The sequence below is a fragment of the Urocampus carinirostris genome, chromosome 7, assembly GCF_059441175.1.
Source record: "Urocampus carinirostris isolate Australia breed hairy pipefish chromosome 7, RoL_Ucar_1.0, whole genome shotgun sequence".
Taxonomy (NCBI): domain Eukaryota; kingdom Metazoa; phylum Chordata; class Actinopteri; order Syngnathiformes; family Syngnathidae; genus Urocampus; species Urocampus carinirostris.
This window is the reverse complement of record NC_142355.1, coordinates 21,280,239-21,303,522: the sequence shown is the minus strand read 5'-3', so window position 1 is coordinate 21,303,522 and position 23,284 is coordinate 21,280,239. Positions and strand designations below refer to the sequence as shown.

The following is a 23,284-nucleotide window of genomic DNA, read 5'->3' as shown; positions in this document are numbered from 1 at the left end:
ACTACTAAAATTGTCTCGTAGACCTATGTCAAAAGCTTAAACACATTCTGTTCAAATGCTTTCAAATACGCTGTTCAAAAACGCTCACTTAAGGCACTGAAATTGTCAAATAAACCTATGTGAAAAGTTTACACATGTACTGGTCATTTGACTTCATTTACACAGTTCAAAGTTACTGTACTAAAATGGTCTCATGAACCAATGTAAAAAGCTTATACACAATGGTCAAATGCTTTTAGACCTATGGTCAGAAGCGCTCATTCACTTATGTGAGACATGTTCATTCAATGTACTGAGATCCATGCATGGATGATGGTGAAATATACTTACAAAGATATGTTAAACATTTTCACAAAAGATGGTGAAATGTCTTTGCTCATAAAGAAACGTTTAAAAAAACAACAACACCAGGGTGTGTGAAAGTGTTAGACATATGTTTGTGTACATTTCCCCAGCATCTATGCATGCGTCTCAATTCTGCGAACAAACGTGTCTCACTTCTGTCCATGTGTCTGAAAGCATATAACCATTATGTGTGTAAAATTTTACATAGGTTTATGAGACCATTAAGGTACCGTCAGCGTTTTTGAGCGGTGTAAACGGAAGCATTTGACAAGTATGTGTGTAAGCTTTTGACTTATTCTCGAGACCATTTCAGTACCGTGAGTGAGTGTTTTGAGCAATGTAAGAGAAAGCATTCGACCAGTGCATATTTAAGCTCTTGTCATAGGTTTATGAAGAGAGCGTTTTGAGCAGTGTAAAATGTATGTATTTGACCAGTATTTGACAATTTCAGGAGCGTAAGTAAGTGTTTTTGAACTGCATATACGAATGCAAACTTTTGAGCACTGTATACTAGAGCATTTAAACCAGGTGTCACCAACACGGTGCCCGCGGGCACCCGGTCGCCCGCAAGGACCACATGAGTCGCCCGCGGGCCTGTTCCAAAAATAGCACATCTCATAGAGAGCTGCGTCTAAAAATTAATTTTGTTCTGTTGCTATTATTTTTTTAATCACACTTGTATGTATATAGATTTAAAAAATACTATCTTAAAAATACTTTAAGGTTAACGCGCACAATATTTACCTATGGGCAGTAAAGTAGAGCTTGTGGGATGTGGAGAGTAAGCTAGCGGGCGCTGTATGCACTTTCGTACCCCAAAAACATGGCAGAAAAAAGAAAGAAAACGTATCTCTTTCACAGTGAATGGGAAGAGGAGTTCTTTTTTACGACTGTAAAAGAAACCTGCGTGTGTCTGATTTGCGGGACGACCGTGGCGACAGCAAAACGGCACAATGTGGAGAGACATTTCAATACGTGTCACAAAAGCTACCATGATAAATATCCACCTGCAAGCGCCCTACGGGCAGAAAAAGCCCGTGAGCTAAAGACCGCTCTGGGTAAGCAACAGTCTTTTTTTACGAGGCCGGCCAAAAACTCACAAAAAGCAACCGAAGCCTCGTTTAGAGCTACACATTTTCTGATCAAGAAAAAAAAGGCATTTACAGATGGAGAAGTTGTCAAAGAAGCGATGTTATTAATTGCTAACACTGTATTTAAAGACGAGAAAAATGGAAGCGACCTAATCTCCACTCTTTCCGACGTCCAACTGGGGGCATCTACGATGGCAAGACGAGTATCAGCTATGTCCAGTAACTTGGTCGATCAGTTGGAGCAGGATCTGGCGAAGTGCAAGTGGTTTAGCCTCCAGTGCGATGAGTCCGTGGACAGCAGCAGTACAGCGCAGTTATTGGTTTTTATCCGGATGGTGTTTAATGATTTCTCCACAAAAGAAGAACTCCTGACACTACTGCCCTTAAAGACAACTACGAGAGGAGTTGACATTTATAACACGGTGAAGGAGTTTTTCGTGCAGAAAAAGGTGCCATTGGAAAAGCTGGTAGCGGTGACAACAGACGGGGCTCCTGCTATGGTCGGCCGACAGACAGGTTTCATCGCTCACTGTAAACGTGACCCAGACTTCCCCAAATTTCTGCATTACCATTGCATCATTCACCAGCAGGCGTTGTGTGCGAAAGTGATCGGCTTTGGGCACGTGATGACTCCCGTTGTGAAAATCATAAACAACATCCGCTCCAAAGCAAAGCAGCACAGGATTTTCAAGGTACTATTAGAGGAGATGTCAGCAGAATATGGGGACCTACTGCTACACACAGAAATCAGATGGCTCAGCAGAGGACGAGTTTTGCATCGTTTTTTGTCTCTTTTGCGTGAAATCAAAGAGTTCATGCAGTCCAAAGGCGAAGATGTCTCACTGCTAGAGGACACAGAGTGGACACTTGACCTTGCATTTTTGGTGGACATTACTGGGAAATTAAACCTCCTGAACTGCCAGCTGCAAGGCAAAGGTAAGACTGTTGTCGATATGATAAGTGCTTTAAATGCATTTAAAGCCAAAATGAATGCATTCTCTGCAGATTTACAGAGAAAAAAAGTTCTGCACTTTCCCTCTGTGCAGTCAGTGCTGAAAGACAATGCTTCTGCATCTGAGACATTTGAAAAAGTGGCAGAAAAGTACATTGAAGTAATAAACAGACTTGGGCAAGAGTTTGAGAATAGGTTTTGTGACCTTCATCAGCTTGAACCATGTGTGTTCTTCATTTCCAACCCTTTCATGAATGGGGACACAACATGCTTTGCTGAGCAGTTAAGTGCAACGTTCAACTTGGATGCTGGACAGGTGGAGATTGAAATTATAACATTGCAAAATGATCTCCATCTCAAAGCCTACCAGGCTGCACCAAACTTTTGGCGCCTTGTTGACACAGAGAAGTACAGTGGAGTATGCACAGCAGCCATGAAGGTTGCCAGCCTGTTTGGCTCAACCTATCTCTGTGAATCAGCATTTTCTGACATGAACTTCATCAAAAACAAACACAGAACACGCCTCACTGATGCACATCTGAGAGACTCACTCACAGTTGCAGTGTCAAGTTACACACCAGATTACAACACACTGGTGAACAGCATGCAATGCCAGTCTTCCCACTAACCAAGGACGGATACCAGATGTAGTCAGTGACAACATGGTAGTGCCATGGCAAAGTTGAATTAAAATATTGAAGAATTGTGTTCAATTTAAAAGTGTGTTCATGACATTTAAAAGTTATAATTTTGTTAAACATAACACAGACTTGGCCATTAGTTCAAAATGTGAAATAAAAAATGTATTACATATTTAAAAATATGTAAGTTGATTTTGTTTAACATTACATAATTGTTAACTTTTTGAAACATGTTGCAACATAGTTCATGATTTGTTAACAGGGCATGTCAGTGGCTTGTGCAAATGGGATATTTTTTGCTAAAATGTAGTGATGTAAGTGATCATCTGAAAATGTAACAAATACTGTGATTAATAGAGATAAAGTGTTGAATATTGATATCTGTTTCCCACCTTGTTGTCATTTTTGATAATCATTGTTAGAAATCATTAACATGATCAGTGTCTTTACATAGGTGAGTATTACTAATCATTATAAATAATGTATAACTAAAGGCAAACTGAGCAAATTTGTTATTTCAGAAGAGCGTATCAAACTGGTAGCCCTTCGTATGATTCAGTAACCGTGAAGTAGCTCTCAGTTTCAAAAAGGTTGGTGACCCCTGATTTAAACAGTAGATTTTTTTGGTTTGAACAAATTTATTGACACTAAAAACAGAAAACAATCATGACAATCTCAACAGCAATATCCAAGCTTTTGACATGTGTTTCCACTCACACTTATGTATGAGAGCATTACGGGTGCAAATGTGACAGCCAATATTGAATAATGGCCCAGACAGGACACTTAATAATTTATTCAAACTACTCCGTGAATACAACGTGATGTCCACAGCACTTTTGTTTAAAAGGAACAACAGTGCCCTCTGTCGACTATGACGAGGAAACAACGGATCACCCGAGGATGGCTGCTGCGCATGCGCACATAATGTCACAAGATGGCGGAGAGTACGGAACTGAAGGTAAAGCGAGCCCCTCCACTCGGTTGACAAATCGGCGCTTAGCACATTCACGTTTGAAATTCGAAAAAACGGAAGCGTCATACCTCGACGATCAAACAGTAAAAGGCGCTTTTATCGATCCCATTTTGTCCAAAAGGAAGGCTGACAAGACACCACATAAACTGATAGCTGGCCGGCTAGCTTGCTATCCATAGCTTTGTTATTGTTGCCGACGATCCGTTAGTTAGCTTGTGCTGTGCTGTTCCCCTGCAGATTACAAGACGATCCCGCATCTGATCTAAAAACGAGACGACAATAACGTCAACGACTTGAAAACAGAGCCACGCCAAGCCAGCTCCCACTGACATTAGTCGAAGATAAGCAAGCCAGACCGCTCTATCTTATAAAAACGGGCTCGGTCTATTCCTTGGAAGGCAGTTGCACTTCTCTTTAGGTAGCGTTGTTTCTTTGTAATTTTTCTGAAATCTTGAAAAGGGGAAAGATCACCGTATAAACTATGCTGACCAACAGTAATTTTTGAAGGCATTTGACGATCGGCGAAATTGAAATGCTAAATCTTTTTTTTATTTTATTTCCCCGCCAACAGTCGGCTAGTTAGCTTAGCTAGCTTGTGTGTAATGTCGTCTCGTGCAGTTTTCATTTTCGGGACTTCATGTTTTTGATCATCGCTGTAAGATTAGTTTGGGATTTGGTGCTCTCGCTTTTATATTTCATTTTCAAATGCATGCTGGATTTGCACCAATGCGCACTGCGATTAGATCTTCCTCAATTTTAATTAACAGTTAAGATATGTGCTTCACATAAGACATTTGGTGCATTTTTTTAAGTGATGACAATTCCTTTGACTGAATTACTCTCCGACACTTCGGATTGAAAGGACAAGGTCATTTCGCCTGACTTCCTAAAGAATGCATACCAGATTTTTTTTTATCTTTTGTATATCAAAATGATTTCTTTAGGGTTTGGAGGTCCTGTTTGGTCGCTAACTGGGGGTGTAACGTTGCCACGATTAAGCCACAACTGTTTTCCTTAAAGGGTCAGTGTGTATTATTTGACCACTAGATCTTGCTGTATTGATTAGTGTAGGGAGCCGAATTTTTTTTTAAGCTGAGAGCTTCTTTTCCATTACTGATGAGTGCAAAGGGCCACTTGTTTGAAAGTATTCCTAAAATAGCAACTTATGTTATTACTATTTTGTTTCAATGTTATGCTAGCACCAAGTTGTAATTATTAGAAGCCGGGTTAAAATTAGAACTGCCAACAACTAAACCATCTTTTTTTTTTAAGTCTGTCAATTCGCTTCCATGCTAGTTAAAAATCAAACAGCCTAGAAAATCACTATGACCCATTATTGGTGAGTTATTTCAAGATCAGTCCGGGGGCTACTAGGTGCCTGCAGGCACCGTGTTGGAAACTCCTTGTATATCAGTGTCACTGTAAAATATATATTTTTCTGTTTACTTTAAACTTTAGTAGACAATCAAAATAAGGAAAGAAGACATCAATGTGTGTTGAACTTGCAAGGAGGACCAGGAGAGGAGCTTCCAGATAAGAATTCCATCCCATTCTCGAGCCCTCCTCAGATACCCTTTTTTATTAAATCATCAAGGTTACAAAAAATAAAGGGTGTGGAACTCTGACCAGCAACATAATTGGTCAATAGTGTCTATTATTTGGGAACAACAGTGGACAATAATAGTCAAAATTAGGAACTGGCATCCTATGAAAATATCCTTTGCATTTGTCCAATATTAAAAACAATAAACTCATCAGTGTCAATAAGCACAAGGAAGAATAGAAACTACAGAGAATTGAAATGTCTCTTCTTCCCCCCCCCCAGCCTTTAGAGCAAGGTTTTGGGGTTCCTGTAGCAGCAAAATTGCGGACAATTATGTCAGCTCTTGTAAATATGTAAATTTCTCGATCCACAAGTTATTTGAAAAAAATGCACATTTATATCACAGTTTATACATGTATTGCTCTTTTTTAAATTCATATTGTATTCTTTTTTTCGTGATAACAGTTTTCCAATATCAATCAGGGTGCAAAATATTCTACACTGCCTTTTTTAGCTTTTACTTAGAATACAAAATTAGCTAATAATTTTGTCTTGTAATCTCCAAGTGTTTTTCTTTGAACCTGTCTAACAAGTGGATTTTTTTTTTTCCAAAACCCAGTTCATAGTTTTGTCCTCATAGTGCTTTGTTCCTCTTAATGTTTGAATGTTTATACACCTGCAAGGACAGACATGAATCGGGAGCGTCATAAAAGAAGCAAAACATGATTATTTTCTTTCCTTGTTTTCAGCGCAAGGTGAATGATTGTAAACTGGCACGTGTAGTCCACAACAAGCGTGGGTGAATCTATCGCTTAACTTGGCGTTCTTTTCCTCGCAGCAAATGGTAATGAGCCTTCGAGTTTCGGAGCTGCAAGTCTTGTTGGGTTTCGCCGGAAGGAATAAGCACGGACGTAAACACGAACTTCTGACCAAAGCGCTTCTCTTAGTAAAGGCTGGCTGCAGTCCTGCTATGCAGATGAAGATCAAAGAGCTCTACAGACGAAGATTCCCGACCAAAATGGTTTCACCCGTGGACATGGCGCTGCCTAGCGTCGCTTCGGCCACCAACATCCCCGCAAGCCTCTATGACAGCCACGTGTCCCCCTCGCCGATATTGCCTGTTTCACTGCTCGGGCCTAAGCATGAGCTCAGCCTGCCTCATTTACCCTCTGCACTGCATCCTGTTCACCCTGACGTCAAGCTACAAAGATTGCCCTTCTACGATGTGCTGGACAAGCTCATTAAACCCACTAGTCTTGGTGAGTTTTGGACCCAAAAATGGCTGTGAATTCCGACTAGCCTAATCAGGCATTAAAATCTCACATTTTTGAAGAAATAACTGCTTTGAAATTAAAAAGGGGGATCCATGTGAATTATGTAGATCCGAGGGGAAAATATTTTGAGGGTTGCATGGGGGTTATACAACCAAGGATAGGATGATATACATAAGTCACAATTTGACTATCATGATACTAAAATGCCGATTCGATGTACATCACGATTCTCGATAATTAGGATTCCACAAGTATTGCGATCCGATATAATTGATGATTCCGTTCTAACTTCAGTTCGTCTAAAAACAAGGAATTTAAGTCAAACTCTTCTGGGACACCAAACCGTAAAGTTCAAACAATGCACATCAGTCTGTTTCAGTCAGTCGGAAGTTGACATTTAGTTCAACTGAGACAACGAGAACATAACATGTGCACTGTGCAACAGGTTTGGTTGGTTGGTTGGATGGTTGTTTGGATCCCTTAACCACATGGGTCATAGGGGCACCATTTCCTGTAGTGTCTCTTGAGCTACTAGAACCTGGGGGTGCCCGTCCCTCTTCAGGCCAACAAATGTTTCCACCCAGTCTACAGCCACAAACTGTCATCGTAACAAATGTGGTCCTTTGTTGATCCTATTTACAGTTAACACCGTAAAATGATAGAATAGACATTGTAAGAAAAAATAAACAACACAAGTGTAAGAGATCAAATTAAAATCAAGATCCTTCAAATTTGACATATTTTTGTTTGCTTTCTTGCATTTTTTGCGTACCAGATATGACGTCACAAAAATCGATCCCAGAGATAAACGTCAATTATTATTATTATTTTTTGTCCTTTCCTTTTATCAAACCCATTATTTTTTTACATGCGAGACAAGTGCCAGATGTATCTCTGGGGATTATCTTAAAAAGCTCATAAAAATGAATCTAATGGCAGCAGCAAATACTTTAACTTGACTTTTACTTTATCACACAAAGTCTCATTGTTAATTTAATATTCTACTAGTCACAGACTCTTGGAACAATTATTGTAATAATCTGATAATTATTGTTTTTTTTTTTCTCTTAAATTTAGCAGTAGGCTGATTTATTTATGTGCAAAATGATAAAACACACGTAGTTACTATGGAAAATACATATTTTAATAGAAATACAAAAATTAAAGAAACATCTGAAACTACTTCGGCGCAGTGCTCTGTGTAGAGAGACATACATCTTTGAATGAACCTGTATTCAGTTTTTCGGGACATGCAATTAAATAATTAAAATCAAGTAAATATTTTTGGTATCCCAGTAAGCAAATAACATGCTCATTAAACAATAGTAGAACTGTGAATAAAACAAATTTTGTGAAGTACATTCAGTGGTCAACTGCAAAGTATGTTACAAAATAATTAACAGTTCTCAACAGTTTCAAATCCGACGGACGTTTGTCGTTTGTAGCGTTTTAACAACTGATGTTTGTTCTTCTAATTGCATGCATTTAATAGCGAATACATTTATCAAGAACAGGCTGGTATAACGCTCGAAGTCTCTGTTATAGCGAAATATACGTGTATGAATTGTACAACGCATGTCATCAATACCCTATCGGTTTAAACTTTACTTGAATCTTACTGAGGCGAGTCAGACTCAGTTTCATTCAACTGTCCGTCGTTATCTTTAAATATTCGTGTGTGACCAAAGTACTGCGTGGTCTGCTTTGCGAACTTTGCTAGTCGTCTTTTCATTCGGCCTATCCAGACGAAAATGCTTGCAAACTCAACTCGTTTTTGGACTTGATGTTGATGCCGCCATTCCTGTATATCTATGTTACTGCTCGAGACCGATCCGCTGTTGAGCATGAGCATCTCTCAGAGATTACATTCATGTAGAGATGCCTCTTGTAAGAATGTGTTTTTTCCTTAGTCAACAATGGAATTCATTGTAGACTTTTTCCATCATCAATTTTTGTCGACAATGTCAACTTAGTTTCATCCCTATACCCAACACCTTTGTGCTATCAAGATGTCTGTTGAATCCCACTACAGTGAGAACTGTCTCCTTTTTTTCATTGTAGCTTCCGACAACAGTCAGCGGTTTCAGGAAGCTTGTTACGCCTTCGCTTTAACGCCGCTACAAGTCCAACAGATCAGCAGCTCCATGTAAGTATTGTTGTTAATATTGTTAATGAGCAACCAGTGCGAATTTTCACTTTTAACATGTGCTCATTTTTGTTTTCAGGGACATATCGGGGACCAAATGTGACTTTGCCGTTCAAGTCCAATTACGGTACGAACTGGTCAGAAAAGGAATGCCATTTTGTTCAAAATTACTTGGATAAAAATCATGACAACCAGGAGTTGGATTGGAGAACATAACCCCATGGCATGCTGTTGAACTCGGTTGAATTATTACTGTTTACAGGGTTCTGCCACTATTTGAGAATACATATTACCGAACCAAAAAAAACATTTAAACCGTAATAATATAAAGAATGGAATTTATTTATTGTCATTGATTATAACATAGAGCACATGAGATTAGATGTGGGCCCCCAGGATAAACATGTAATAAGAGACTACAAACATAAAAAGATTATTTAGCTAGTTGACATTTACAAGGTAGTGCTTGAAGACTGTTCTAAATTATTGCTGCAACATAAAAAAATGCAATGAGAATTGGTTAATAACATCAGCAGCATTCTGCAAGGGGAGTTTAAAAGTATGTACCGCACCCTTCAAACAAAAAATTATTAGAATTGTCTTTGTCATTAATAAAAACGTAGTAAACATGGTTAACAACGGGATTAGACGTGGCACTCCAAGATGAACATGTAAAAAAGACTTGAATGAGAAAAATAAGATTAAAAAGAATGTTAGGATAAATTGGCAAAAATATTGACATGGTAGTGTTTGGTGACTGGCTTGCGTTTTTAAGTGCATCAGAACAATAGTTGATTGAAAGTTAGTACTATGACATTTAGCAGAAACGTATTTTTAAAATACGTCGAGAAATAATACTCATTTTTTTTTTGACATAGGAAAATAATAAACACTTTGGTAATAATTTACCCAAATTGTGTCAAAAATGGACTCATCCATCGTGGTTAATTAAATCGTAATTTGAAATGGTTTTGTTGCACCCCAAAAACAGAAAATATTTATATGTGTTATTTTTTAATGAAATAACATTACACATTTTGGGTTGGGATGATTTGTTTTATAAACCCCAACAAATCGGGATTAATTATAAAAATACTTTTGGAGCTGATTTGAGCACAAAAAATTGCAGTTGTTAATAATAATAAAAAATCAGTTTTGGGGGCAAATTCACCCAAGAGGTGAACTTGTTTTTTTCTCACTTTCTTTGACCCTGCTGTTTATACAGTTGAACCTTCTGAATTTAAGATTCATTTTACGTGCCCTCTTCCTTAAATAATCCATCCATCCATTATCTGCACCGCTTGTCCTCAGTAGGGTCGCTGGGGGGCTTGAGCCCATCCCAACTGGTTGCCAGCCAGTCGCAGGTCACACAGCTCATTCATTTATTCCTAGGGACAATTTAGATCGGCCAATTAACCTGATATGCATGTTTTTGGAATGTGGGAGGGGGAAACCGGAGTGCCCAGAGGAAACCCACGTAGGCACAGGGAGAACATGCATACTCCTCACAGGAGGATTCAATTCCATGACCTCAGAACTGTGCCGCCGACGCACTAACCGCTCAACCGCCATGCCGCCCTTTTCCTTGAATAATGATTCAATCATTGGTTCACAAATACTTTAACATGGATGCTTTTTTTTAATCATCAGAAACAGCCCAAACGCAAAAATAAAAATTCAGGCTTGCTTCAAGCTCCGTCCCTCAAATCATCGGTCATGCTCGGGTTGGTTCGGGCTTTTACACCCACGGGCCGGGTTGGGCTGCTTTTTGTAAGCTCGATCTTACCTCTAACATGTTTATAATTTCAAACGTACTGTGCCTAGAATGTGAAACATGGGGAGTAAGTCTTGTTGCCAAAATATATTGGTCAGACAGTAAAATGCCAACAGCCTCTCAAAAAAACATACCTTTGCATCTTCAGAATTAACTATGTGACAATCTGGTTTTTGTTTGAAAATAATGACCTGTTCGACCTGTTTTCCATATGTGGAACCCCACCCAATTTGTGTAGGTGGTTTTTTTTCATGCATTTTTCTTAAAAATGACTTCCGGCTACAGAACTAATGATACCGCTTGTTACGAATTAAAATAATTTGACTAGAAGGACATTCCCCAGCAAGGTGTTCTTCGACACTGTTCTGTAACCAGTCAATCAGACTATTTTAAAGGAGGTGGCAATTAGTCACCAAGTTAGCTGTCTCCTTACAAGTCATGTACTACACTTATTATGCAATAAAGGAAAGAAAGAGATTCCAAAGAAAAGAAAATATCATTATAAAACCCACAAGACTCGGCTACTCATTACAATTTATGTCAACAAGAAGAGAAGTTGTCAACAGCATTGCCCTGTAGCTTCCTTTTTGTCTTTCAGGTTTTGTCTATCAGAGACGAGCTGTCCCCAGGAAGATCATTTTCCCCCAAATCTTTGTGTGAAGGTGAACGGAAAGCCTTGCAATCTTCCTGTGAGTTTGCACTCTCCATCCGCAGAGGACGCTGTTTATTCAAGTGTTGGCCACCGTGAAGGGTGTGGAATAATAGAAATGTGATGAGGTTTTCTTTTTCCTTTCAGGGATATCTTCCCCCCACCAAAAATGGAGTTGAACCAAAAAGACCCAGCCGCCCTATAAACATAACCTCCCTGGTGCGACTGTCCACCACTGTCCCCAACACAATAGTCGTGTCTTGGACTTCTGAAATTGGGAGGGTAAGAACTTGCGGAAGGCTTTGTTAAACAGATGTTTTTAGAAAGATGTGAGTCACCTCATCATGACCCCTTTTTCATATTTCTATTCAGAGTTTTTCCATGGCTGTTTATTTGGTGATGCAGCAGTCATCTGCAGTGTTGTTACAAAGACTACGAGCCAGAGGAATCAGGAACCCAGACCACTCCAGGGCTCTGAGTATGTTTATTGCCGACAGACGCAAGAAATAATTTGGTGTCACTTTTGTTGTCACGTTTTAAGTTAAACTCTTTATTCGGTTAAGACTAACTCACTTAATATGTTTGATATCATGTTAGCACATTGAGTGCTAATGACGGCTAACCACCAGAAATTGCCATTGACCATTTTAACGCCATGGACGTAAAATTGTCATTTTCAATTATTATTTACCAGCACTAAACGAGTTTGATTAAGTGCTTCACACTTTGCATATATATGCATTTTGTGAGTATCAATCAGTTATCCATTATGAATGATTTTGTATCAGCAACTATTAATCTTTTTCTTTGAATTAAAAAGTCTACAAATCCAAATATTTCATCTACTCAAAATTCTATTCGTCAAGTTTCATTGTCTTAAAACAGGGTTGGTAAAGTTAAATGAGTGGAGGGCCAAATACAAATTGTTGCTAAAAGCCAAGGGCAGGACACAGATAACAAGGTTCCCGTGGATCCTTGAAAAGTTTTAAAAGTCAATAAATTCCTTATTCTAAAAAATAAAGCCTTAATTGCCATTAATGTCTTAATTCCAATTTTTAAAAGTCCTAAAAATATGAACACATGAATAAGATTTATGTTTGTTTGAACCAAAAAGATTAGGTACCATTGATCAATGATCGTTTATAATGATTCACCGATTTACTTTGGTGGCAACATGGCTTGACGACAATGACGGGATTATCAAAATGGTGAAATCACCAAAAACCAGTGGTTTGGGTTTAGTCAGGTCATTCAGAGCAGACACGTAGCAACTTCAGACAAAGACGTTTACTTAGTAGCACCGGAAAGTGTTAATTTAAATGAGAAAGTGGCTGTCCAACAAACGTTTGCCATGGCTAAAAGCTGTGCCAGTTATTGCGAATGAGGCACCATATATTGTGTGCAAGAAATATTTGTCGATTTTTGCTTTATTTGTTTCAATTGTTGACGTTTGTCTTAAATTTGATTTCAAAGGGCATTAAAAAAAGTAAGTTTTGAATTTAACTAGCCTTAAGCAAATAAAGCAATCGTTTCTTCTAACAATCATCGACTTAAGATTTTTTGCAAATTGCGTTAATAACAAACTTGTTTGCAACCTAAAATCTAGGGAAAATGGTAGTGTGTTAAATTTAGGCACTGCAGGAAGTAGCTAGACAAGGGCAGATTTACCGTATGAATAACACACGCCCAAACTTTTAATTCTTAGGCACATAATGTGCGTTGTACACAAATACAGAACATTCAACTTGTGGTCTTTCTGTCTGTATCTCGTGCGTGAGCGTGGATTACCGTTGCATGGTGGGAAATAAAATATTTGTGAATGTAAACTATTTGCTTGCTGCCAGTTCGCTGCAGCCTAACGTCTTTAAATCATCTCAAAGGCCTTGAAAAACTCAGGTGGGCCAGATGTGGCCCCGAGCATTGACTTTGACATATAATTCTTAGAAAATTGACGAATTGGGTTTAAATAAAATGAAACATTAAATTGACGTCGGTACCTATGTGTATTAGTCAAAATTTGTTAGATTTCCTGTTTTTCCAAAATCGGAAAATATGTTTGGCAGGTGTCATGAAAGTTATTCTTTTAAAAGTTTGTGGTTTGAGTCTAGCAATGGTTAAGAAATAAAAAAGGTCAGTTTTTGCCTATTTTCTGACACCCTGCAGCCAAATTGAGATGTATTTGTTTTCTATAATCGTATATTGAAAATGTAATTTGTAGAGTACATGAAAGAAAACAAAAACACTTTAAAAAAATCTAATTACCTGACAGAAAAATAAAATCTTCAGCCGTAGTTTACACAATATTATCTTACACTGTATTATTTACTTTGACCAATAAAATTCCACTTGATAACTATTAATATTTTCTAACATTTATTGGTTGTTTTAAATATTTTTTTCATATCTGATTGCCTGGTGCTTGGAATTAATCCGCTTTGTTTTTCAGTTAAAAAACAAGTATATTTTATGACAGTCTGTAAAGCCTTTCTAGTGTTAATCATATTCTTCCACTGTCAAAATGTATGCTGGGAGCTTCTGCTGCTGAGCTGCAAACATGATTATTTATGCAAGCGGCCTGCTTGTTTTGCCTACAGCACAATAATGCAGTACTCGTATACACACCGGCCCCTGAAAATGTCGAATCTTCTTGAAAAAACATTCATCCCGCCATTATGTTTGCCAGAGAATATAGAAACATTCCTGACTCTGTCCACTCAAACCACATGTGGCCTACTTAGTAATTATTCATCTTCAGTCTCTAAAACTCATCTTCTGGTGCTTATTTTTTTTTTCTTTGACCCAATTCCATTACCAGAAGTTTAAAATATATATAAAGCTTTTAAACACGGTTTTACAAATCGAGTAGACCGCACAAGCCAATTGTTAATATTGGTGCTAAATTGAAATGAGAAATAAATCCACCATCTAGTGGCTTTTGCTATCGGAAACAGCCAGCACATATACTTCAACATCTCAATAAAAATAAATATTTTTACTCCCTTCTGGGCGGGAAAAAATGAAGCCCTTCCATGACATCTGATATTTCCATATGTCACAGTGTTGGAATTTTTGGGTTGCGTCCATTTCTTCAAATTTAATGATCCTGGAAAATAAAACAAAACTGTTCTGGTATGAAATTCAGTTGGAATTGGGTGTGGGATAAAATATATTTTTACTGTTATTCTTAGTATTCTTCATGTTGAGCATATAAACACCTTTGACCAAGATTTGAGGAAATCCTAATGTTTTTTTCTGGCGTTTCTTGTTTTTGCAGTCAAAGAAAAGTTGACAGCTGATCCAGAGAGTGAGATCGCCACCACAAGTCTACGAGTGTCTCTTCTGTGTCCTGTAAGAATTGACACTTTTTCTCGCGCCTGGCAAAACACATCATCAGTGAGAAGTACTTTATGTTCAGCTCCTCCTTTTTTCTTTTCTTTAGCTTGGAAAGATGAGACTTACAATCGCATGCCGAGCGTTAACGTGCTCCCACCTCCAGTGCTTTGACGCTACTCTTTACCTCCAAATGAATGAGAAGAAGCCAACGTGGGTGTGCCCAGTGTGTGACAAGAAGGCGCCGTACGAGCACCTCATTATCGATGGGTGAGCAACTGTGGAGTTCATGGTTTATGTACATTCTAATTACTTTTAACTAGGAGTGCATTGTAATCTGATTTTCTATTACTTCAATTGTATTTAAATGTCTTTATTGTCATTGGCAACATTGCTTGGGGGGATATTTTACATGGTACTCCAGGGTAAAAACGTAATAAAGACTTAAAAGAGAATATCACGATAAATGGGCAAACATATATATACATGATAGTCAAGTCAAATTTATTTATATAGCCCTTAATCACAAAAATCTCAAAGGACTGCACAGGATTACAATGACACAATTACCTGATCTTAAACCAACATGCGGGCAAGGAACAACTCAAAACCTCAGCGAGAGGAAAAAGAGAAACCTTGATAAAGGGACCTCACAAGTGGTATCCCCCTTCCAGGATGACCAGGGTGAATTACATTTAGCATTACAGTACACAAACATAGTAAACACTAGGTAACATGTTGAAAATTTGTCCGGAAAGTGCATGACAGCAGCAACGCCCCCAGCCTGTAAACTAGTTCAAAAAGTCTATGACGGCCACGATGCAGCTTCCCATATCTGCCAGCTGGTCCATGCAGGCGTTCACATGCTTCAGGTCAAACGCTGGTCCGCTGACTCATCTCAAATCCTCCTTCTCCTTCGTATCATCACTAGGCAGGCAGTCGGAAAAAGACAGGACAATACAGAATATGAGGTGGGCATCAATCATAAGCTTTGGAATAGAAGTGTGTCTTAAGCCTTGATTTAAAATCTTCCATTGAGTTTGCAGATCTTATCTCCGGAGACAGGGCATTCCATAGCACCGGGGCCCGGATGGAGAACGCTCTAAAGCCTGCAGACTTTTTGGCTCTCGGAGTCACAAGCAGACTGGCATTTTCCGAGCGCAGACTCCGTGCAGGAACATAGGGGGAAATCAAATCAGAGAGATAAGAGGGTCCAAGTCCATGCAAACATTTATATGTTAATAAGAGAACCTTAAAGTCACATCTTAAGTGGACTGGGACCCAGTGCAAGTTGGCCAATACAGGAGTAATATGCTCAAACTTTTTGGTCTTAGTCAAAAGTCTAGCTGCTGCATTCTGAACCAGCTGCAAACTTTTGATGCTAGACATCGGGAGACCAAGAAAGCAATACATTACAGTAATCAAGCCGAGAAGTAATAAACGCATGAATTAAAACATCTTCATCTGATTGGGACAGCATTGAACGACATGATAGTGTATTGAGACTGGACTTAAGTTGAAATAGGGTTTGTACGGATGCTTTAAATCCTTAAAAATGCCTAAATTTTAATATTCTGTTTTCATGGGTTAAAAAGTGCTTCAATTTTGGTTCAAGTGTTTGTGAATGCTTGAGATTGTTGGTGACTTTGCCTTGCCAATGTATTTTTTCTTCCCGTGTTATTAACTGCACCTGGCATTAGTCTCTAGAGCACTGTCCTATGAAGTGTCATCGCGCTCAAGAGGATAGGTGCATGCTACACCCTAAACAGGGCACTATAAACGTGTTTTAGCTCTTAAATCTTCCGGCGCCATTGCGAACGGCAGCCACTCCAGCAAGCTCCCGTGTTATTTTCGCTACTTTTGTGATTTATTGTTTTGTTTTTGCTTATATCTTCAGTGTTTGCCTTGCCTTGCAGCACTTTGGATTACTTTCTATCCTATGAATATGGGTTGATTATACTTTTTACAACACGCTACAGTGGGTATTAGCACGTCACATTGGGTATTTGTTTACTGTATTCCTTTTGCTTTATTATTGTATTGTTCTCAGCGAAGGGATGCTGCTGGAAATGTGAATTTCCCTGCGGGGATGAGTAGAGTATCTATCTAGTGCATGGAGTACGTGTCAATAATGGACATTTATTAAGGGCCATGCAAAAAATTAAGGTATAAATTGTAACGGGAATTCCTGCAACTGCAAATTTAAGCTACATGTTACTGTCATTTTTACCCATCACCTACAGTAGATGTGTAGAGATTTGTCTCACTATTTGTGACCGATTTAATCAACATCTAAAACTAATTAGTCTAGATAAGTGCACACACAAGATTAGAAATAGAATATGCAAATCAGTTATATTTATGATTTAGCAAAGTACATGATTCACACCATATCTTTATTTTATTAGTACTGCAGAAATTGGAAATTTGCCTTTTGAATGTCCTTACATAGTGCTTGAGTATATAGTACAAACCCTATATAAAAATGAGTGTATCGTAACAATACTGGTGAATACAGCAGAGCAAATACATTTGGCAGCAACACACATTCCCAAGTAAGTCGATAAATAAGAGTCCTTTTTTAAAGCTAGTATACAGTACATATTTTTACAATTTTGCAAGCTTGTTTATGGTGGTGATTGCCCTGGAGAAGAAATTAATTTAAGGGACCTGTAGTGCCTACCAAATGGTGACAGGTCAAAAAGTTGGTGGCTTATTTTTTCTTTTACTTATTCACTGTCATAAACAGCTGTATAAATCAAGGACCCCTTTTTAGCTAAGGTGCCGTTGACAACAATAGATGAAAAAAGGTGAGTTAAGTGGCTTCCATATTACCTTTTTGTCTAGCTTGCACTTTGGAGTAAAGGATTTAATAGTAGGTTTTTTATAAGTTTTTATTTAATGTGTATATAATTCATTGAATGTTGATTTTTTTTTAAATGATGCATGTAGTCTCCTGAACCTATTCAAACCTAGTGAAAAGCTAACAAGCATATTTTAATACGATCACATAAATAAAGCAATATTTCCTGATGGCTCTGTCAGTCATCTAAAAGTTTCAACAAGCACAAAAGATAAATTGATTTCAAAATCTCCATTACATGAACATTAAATGGAAGAAGCCGGTATAATTCAGACAACATCAGTTGCCTTTATTTTAGCATAATGGGGATCAATTCACTTCAAAGGGAAAATTATATGGAAGTTTTCTACCCTTTACTAAATTACAATAAAATAATGTGCAACAAGTAGCATACAGTAAAAAACATACAGAACAATGCCCGGTGTTTGATGCAGTAAGAAATCTCATTAGAAAACCTCAAGGGCCAGGATTTTGAGCTTTGATTTAGACAATATTTGATGTAAGGCAAATGTCCGGTCAAAAAGCTCATTTACATACGTGGAAATAACGCAAACCCCAGACGGGAAAATTACAAAAAAATGTGTTGTTTGACCAAGCGAGTTTCTGTTTATGCAGGTTGTTCATGGAAATCCTGAACAGCTGTACTGACTGTGACGAAATCCAGTTCAAAGAGGACGGAAGTTGGGCGCCCATGAGGTCAAAAAAAGACGTGCAGGAGGTCTCGGCTCCTTACTATGGAGTCGACAGAGGTGCGCATTATTGAATGTTTTTACTCTTGCTGTGGTTTTATATGTTGCATGATAGTTTTTTTTATATCATCTCTAATCCTTTGCTTGCATTCCCTGATAACAAAACTATGTTGTTGTTAAACAGGTGCATGCATTTAAATTACCGTAAATTCCGGACTATAGAGCGCACCTGAATATAAGCCGCACCCACCACATTTTAAGAGGATAACCGCTTTTATACTTACACAAGGCACACCTGTATATAAGCCGCATGCGCCCACATTAAAACATGTAACACAATCACAAATTTAACCCAAACCCGACTTTGAGTCCCGCGATTGTAACTGAATATAAAGTACACAGTCCAAAAACCACAGCCGGCAAAATGAACTGAAAGTTATACCGGTACTTAAGGTTTGATGCAGACCTGCAGAGTCCGGGAGAGTTTTCAAAGCTTTAATAATAATAATATAACTTTCATCCCAAACCGTGCCTGTGAAGGGTAGCAAAATGCTACTAGGAACACGCTCGCAACACGGTCAACGGCTCTGTTAAAAAAACATACCATGCTTGCAGTAATCACGGTAAACCGTCCTCACGTTCCTCCTTACAGCTGACGTCATCAAAGTCGTCTTCCCCAGTATGGGAAAGAGACTATGTCACATAGACGTCGTCCCACGCTCCCTTATTCAAAAACACGCTTGCAACACGCTCGCAAAGTAAAGTTTACGTGCAGTAGCTCTGTTTCCTTCTTTATCGGACTGCTCGATTGCATTTAGCTTGAAAGCTGCGTCATGTGCCTTTCTTTTTGCAATTTGTATGGTGAGGATATTTATACGCTAATTTAAAATGTGCACAAGCTAAGAAGTTGCAGTCTTCCTCGGCGCATATATTCCACCGGTCTAAATCTTACCTTTAATACTCGAGTGCCGCTGGCGGCTGTTGGAAAATTTACATAAATTGGCTGCATCACTGAATAAGCCGCAGGGTTGAAAGTTTGGGGAAAAAAGTAGAGGCTTATAGTCCGGAATTTGCGGTATGTATTACTAATCTAAACAACAAAGGTGTTCCCTTGTGTGCTCTTTCAAATCATTTTGGTTACTCACTTATAAAATCCATGCAACTTTTCCTGATGCAGATGTGCCTAAAACGGTAAACCACGAGCAGGCGCAGGCCTCCGCCAATGAGAACAGTAAGAAAGTAGACGTGATCGACCTGACACTGGACAGCTCGTCGGAAGATGAGCTGGATGATGAGCCGCCTGCTAAAAGGGCCTGTCCTTCACTGTCGCCCATATCTCCACCCCCACCCAAGGGGTCAGTCTGCAAACCCCACTGATACCACTCGGGTTTCTCGCTGCAGTGTGTGACGTTACTTTGTTTGCTCCTTGTAGAGTCCTCAACCTTCACAACCAGACGTCGCCGGTAACAAGAGCTCCCAGTATGCCCCCGATGGAGACCAGCTACATTCCTCCACCACCTCCACTTATTCAAGACTACCGCCACTTTTATCATTCAGCTAGTGACCTGCCAGGTAGGCCCTACATCAGAGTTTAGAATACAACCTTGTAGTTTGATTTTTTTTTTTCTTACTATGCGAATTGAGATCAGTCTTTGCGAGATTAGATTTCATTTCTTCGTCCGAATCGTGCCCCAAATAAAATCAGTTTTTCTTACTAGAAATAATTTAATTTGCTATTTTCTTATCAATGAGTGAAATTAACACTGGCATTTGTATAGAAAAAAGAAATGTTAAACATGAATTACATTTTTCTTTTTAAAAACAAAAACAAATTATACTTGATTTAAGTACTGTAATAATAATATTACAATAATATTGCTGCTGTCATGTGAAATAATACCTCCTTAATTCTTTTATTTTCTTTTGGAGGATGAAAAGCACTTGCTCCCCCCAGAATTGAATTTGGATGATATTTTTGGGGATATATATTTTTTCAACATTAAAGTTCAGCACATTTAAGATTAAAGAGCAATATCACTTCAAATAACTTTTGAATAAACCGGTGTGAAACATTTTAAATGATTATAAAACAAAAAAGGAATTTTGTAGATATTTGTTTTACACATGACGGCAACATTACAATAATAATTATAATTAGAATAATGTAATCTACTAGGGCAGCACGGCGGCGCTGTGGTTAGCGCGTGTGCGGCACAGTTCTGAGGTCATGAGATCAAACCTCTTGTGTGGAGTTCGCATGTTCTCCCCGTGCTTGCCTGGGTTTCCTCCCGACACTCCGGTTTCCACCCACGTTCCAAAAACATGCATGTGAGGTTAATTGGCTTGTCCAAATTGTCCCTAAGTGTCAATGAGCAAGTGAGTTGTCTGTCTCTGTGTCCCCTGCCCATTGCCCAAGGATGGCTGGGATGGGCTCCAGCACCCCCACGATCCTACTGAGGATGAGCGGTGCAGATAATAGATAGATGGATGCAATCTACTACTACTCATATTAAAACAAAATTTTGATGAAAATTATTTATTACATGTAATAAATGCAGATTTGAGCGAATTAGATTGTATTGAATTCGGTAGCAGCGATCAAATATTAATCCAACGGTCCATTAGAACAGGGGTCTCCCTCATGGGGCCACGGACACCAGATATCCCCTCCTAAGAACACCTGAGTAGCCTGCAGACAGGTTCTGAAAATAGCGTATCATTGATGGCTCATCGTGATTTTTCAGGAAATTTTATTTCTAACTGGTATGACGTTTTAGTGAAAGCACCTATTTTAACTCGACTCTTGAATGGTTACAACCTCGTAATAACATAATAACGTGATAAGTTGTAATCGTAGAAATGCATATCAAACTCTTGGTGACCCCTGCATTAGAATTATAAATCATTAATATTGTAGACTAAACATATTTTACTTGGTAATCAGAAACCAACTTGGCTTCATTTTTAGATAGCCAACACAGTTGTGATCTGTAAGCATTTTCACCGCTTGCAACTACTGACAAATGCTAATGTTAGCATTGCCCACGGAGATGTTAGCTGTTCATGTCAGCAGCGCTAATTGCTAATGCTAGCAGTAGTATGTGACGAGAGGCCAGTCTTATTTTTTTTCATTAGAAAAAGTTTAATATAAAAACAATTAAAAATAAAATCCTTTCAAAAAGATAAATATCAATGTTGTGCTGGACTACTTTTGAAAATACTGTATATATTTCTCTTCCAGATCTAAATTTCTTCTCCTTCCTCCAAGGCGACAATCAGGTAAGCTTTCTTGACAAGCTCCGAGATGGCCTCATTTTCTCTGCTTAACTTCCATTCTTCTCTGCTTCAGCATTACAACATGGTGATGGCCGCGGCAGCAGCCGCCTCGGCTTCCGCCCCGGAGGACTCGGACCTTCTCCTGAACCGCTACCTTCCCTACGGCTCGTCACCCATGCTTCGAGAACCGCCGGGCACGCCGGGTAGCAGCACGCTAGCAGCCACCAACGGGGGCAGCAACAGCGGCAGCACCAGCAGCTTGGTGTCTTCCAGCAGTTTGCGGGACAAAGACCGAGAACGTGAAAGGGACAACCACGCCATCTCGGGACTCTCCAGGTCCTCTGTGGAAGCAGCGGCAGCAGCGGCGGCTCTTTATGGCTCCATATCTGACGTCATCTCTCTGGATTAGACTCCACAAAACTGACAAACAAGGGAGACGTTGAGAGACGAGAAGATTTTTGTAAATACGGAAGAGAAGTGGAAAGAATACAGTACTATGTACAGAGAGAAAAATCTATTTTCAATTTACGTATCATGTATATAAACTTAGGACACTTCCTGTCAAGTGGGTCGCTTCAGTTCAATATTTTCTGTGAATACTGAAGACTTTTTTCACACCTCTTCATGTGGTCCTTTGATTATATTGTACCTTTTGTACTTGTTTTTTACACTTTTGTTTTCAATATTCCATGTCAAAGGCATTAGGTTATTATATTGTGTGCACAGAACCCTCGTGAAATGACATGATAGTTCGCATCTAAAGAACATGGGCATTGGTAGCTGGCGTTCACATGGCAAGTCACAGCAAACGAGGAAAAAGGGTAACTTTTTCTAAATCGCACAGTTTCTGTAAAGAAAAACAAAAAAACAATGACAGCGGGAAGTGTTTTGCCATCACTGTAGACATTGATGCTGCAGTCGCATTGTTTTAAAGACTTATTTATACTGTACGTTATGTTGGATGTATAATTTTTTTAAGCATTCCCCCTTGTCTCAAACTGTTATCACTAGAAATACAAATCAATCCTCTTCTGTTATTATGGTCCTCTTGCTTGCCAGATCTGATCTTGAGTCAGATCAAGCAGATACTTATCCAGCATAATTTGAAGCTAAGTATATATAGACTGTATTGTAGGTAAATTCAGCGTGTGAAGCAATGTCCGCACAGTCAGCTCCCCTTTTACGATCTAATTTAACGAAATGATGCGGCAGTTTTAGGAGTACATTTTCCTGTCAAGCTCTTGACCAGTGGCAACTTTGTTGACAGCACAGCAGTCTGCATTTCTGGAAGTGAACAGCCTTTTAAAGCTTACCTCTGAAATGGTTGATTCTCTGTTAACGATTATAGATAAGTTATTTTGTGTGATTTCTTTTTTCATTTTAATAACTTGTGACTTCATGTTCGCAACCATTTTAGCCCACTTAATGAAGTCAACATTATCAGCTGTTTTTTCCACTCGAGTCTGGCCATATGCTTATAATTGCTATTATTTATTATCATATATTTTCAGCATTTGTTTGTGGCTATGCATTGCTGTCCTTGTATGTGATATTTTCTTTGTAATGGTATAATTAATGCTATTTAAAAATGTCATGCATTGTAACATTCTTTTCTCTTGTCCAGTTTTACCTATCAGATGATGTCAATAACTCAATAGAGGCTGAGCATTTGAAACCGCAAAGAGGTCTACTGTGCTGTTTGATATTTATAAGAATTAAACAGGAAAAAATATGA

The 23,284-nt window shown here is 38.7% G+C and overlaps 2 protein-coding genes across 6 annotated transcripts in view; both read left to right on the top strand.

Annotated features, from left to right (window-relative positions):
* The first annotated feature begins 878 nt into the window (after positions 1–878).
* Positions 879–23,284, top strand: part of LOC148362646 (general transcription factor II-I repeat domain-containing protein 2A-like) — a 38,348-nt gene continuing 15,942 nt past the window's right edge. Inside the window, exons 1-2 of one of the 3 annotated variants that reach the window (XM_088340135.1) lie at positions 879–1,403; positions 1,566–3,625. In XM_088340135.1, the coding sequence (XP_088196261.1) occupies positions 1,169–1,403; positions 1,566–3,016 (1,686 nt within the window). In that variant the 5' untranslated portion in view covers positions 879–1,168 and the 3' untranslated portion in view covers positions 3,017–3,625. Of the gene's footprint in view, positions 3,626–23,284 lie in introns of those variants that run through there. The other 2 variants (XM_088340134.1, XM_088340136.1) reach the window with 2 other exon arrangements.
* pias1b (protein inhibitor of activated STAT, 1b) lies at positions 3,916–23,281 on the top strand. 3 transcript variants are annotated; one of them, XM_088340133.1, is made up of 15 exons: positions 3,961–3,990; positions 4,243–4,423; positions 6,387–6,807; positions 8,884–8,968; positions 9,048–9,095; positions 11,341–11,431; positions 11,539–11,673; positions 11,764–11,869; positions 14,666–14,739; positions 14,831–14,991; positions 18,200–18,333; positions 19,451–19,628; positions 19,706–19,845; positions 21,515–21,552; positions 21,623–23,281. In XM_088340133.1, exons 3-15 carry the CDS (start codon positions 6,390–6,392, stop codon positions 21,956–21,958), a joined length of 1,944 nt encoding a protein of 647 aa, XP_088196259.1. In that variant the 5' UTR covers positions 3,961–3,990; positions 4,243–4,423; positions 6,387–6,389; the 3' UTR covers positions 21,959–23,281. The 3 variants fall into 3 exon arrangements, with proteins under 3 accessions (XP_088196256.1, XP_088196259.1, XP_088196257.1); XM_088340130.1 differs by lacking the exon at positions 4,243–4,423 and having other exon boundaries at positions 3,916–3,990; XM_088340131.1 differs by lacking the exon at positions 3,961–3,990 and having other exon boundaries at positions 3,999–4,423.

Excerpts from the sequence above, each read along its gene's own strand:
- pias1b (XM_088340130.1), top strand. The coding sequence starts at position 3,967 with ATGGCGGAGAGTACGGAACTGAAG. Across the intron at positions 3,991-6,386 it reads CGGAGAGTACGGAACTGAAG|CAAATGGTAATGAGCCTTCG; the intron begins GTAAAGCGAGCC and ends TTTTCCTCGCAG. Across the intron at positions 9,096-11,340 it reads GCCGTTCAAGTCCAATTACG|GTTTTGTCTATCAGAGACGA; the intron begins GTACGAACTGGT and ends TTTGTCTTTCAG.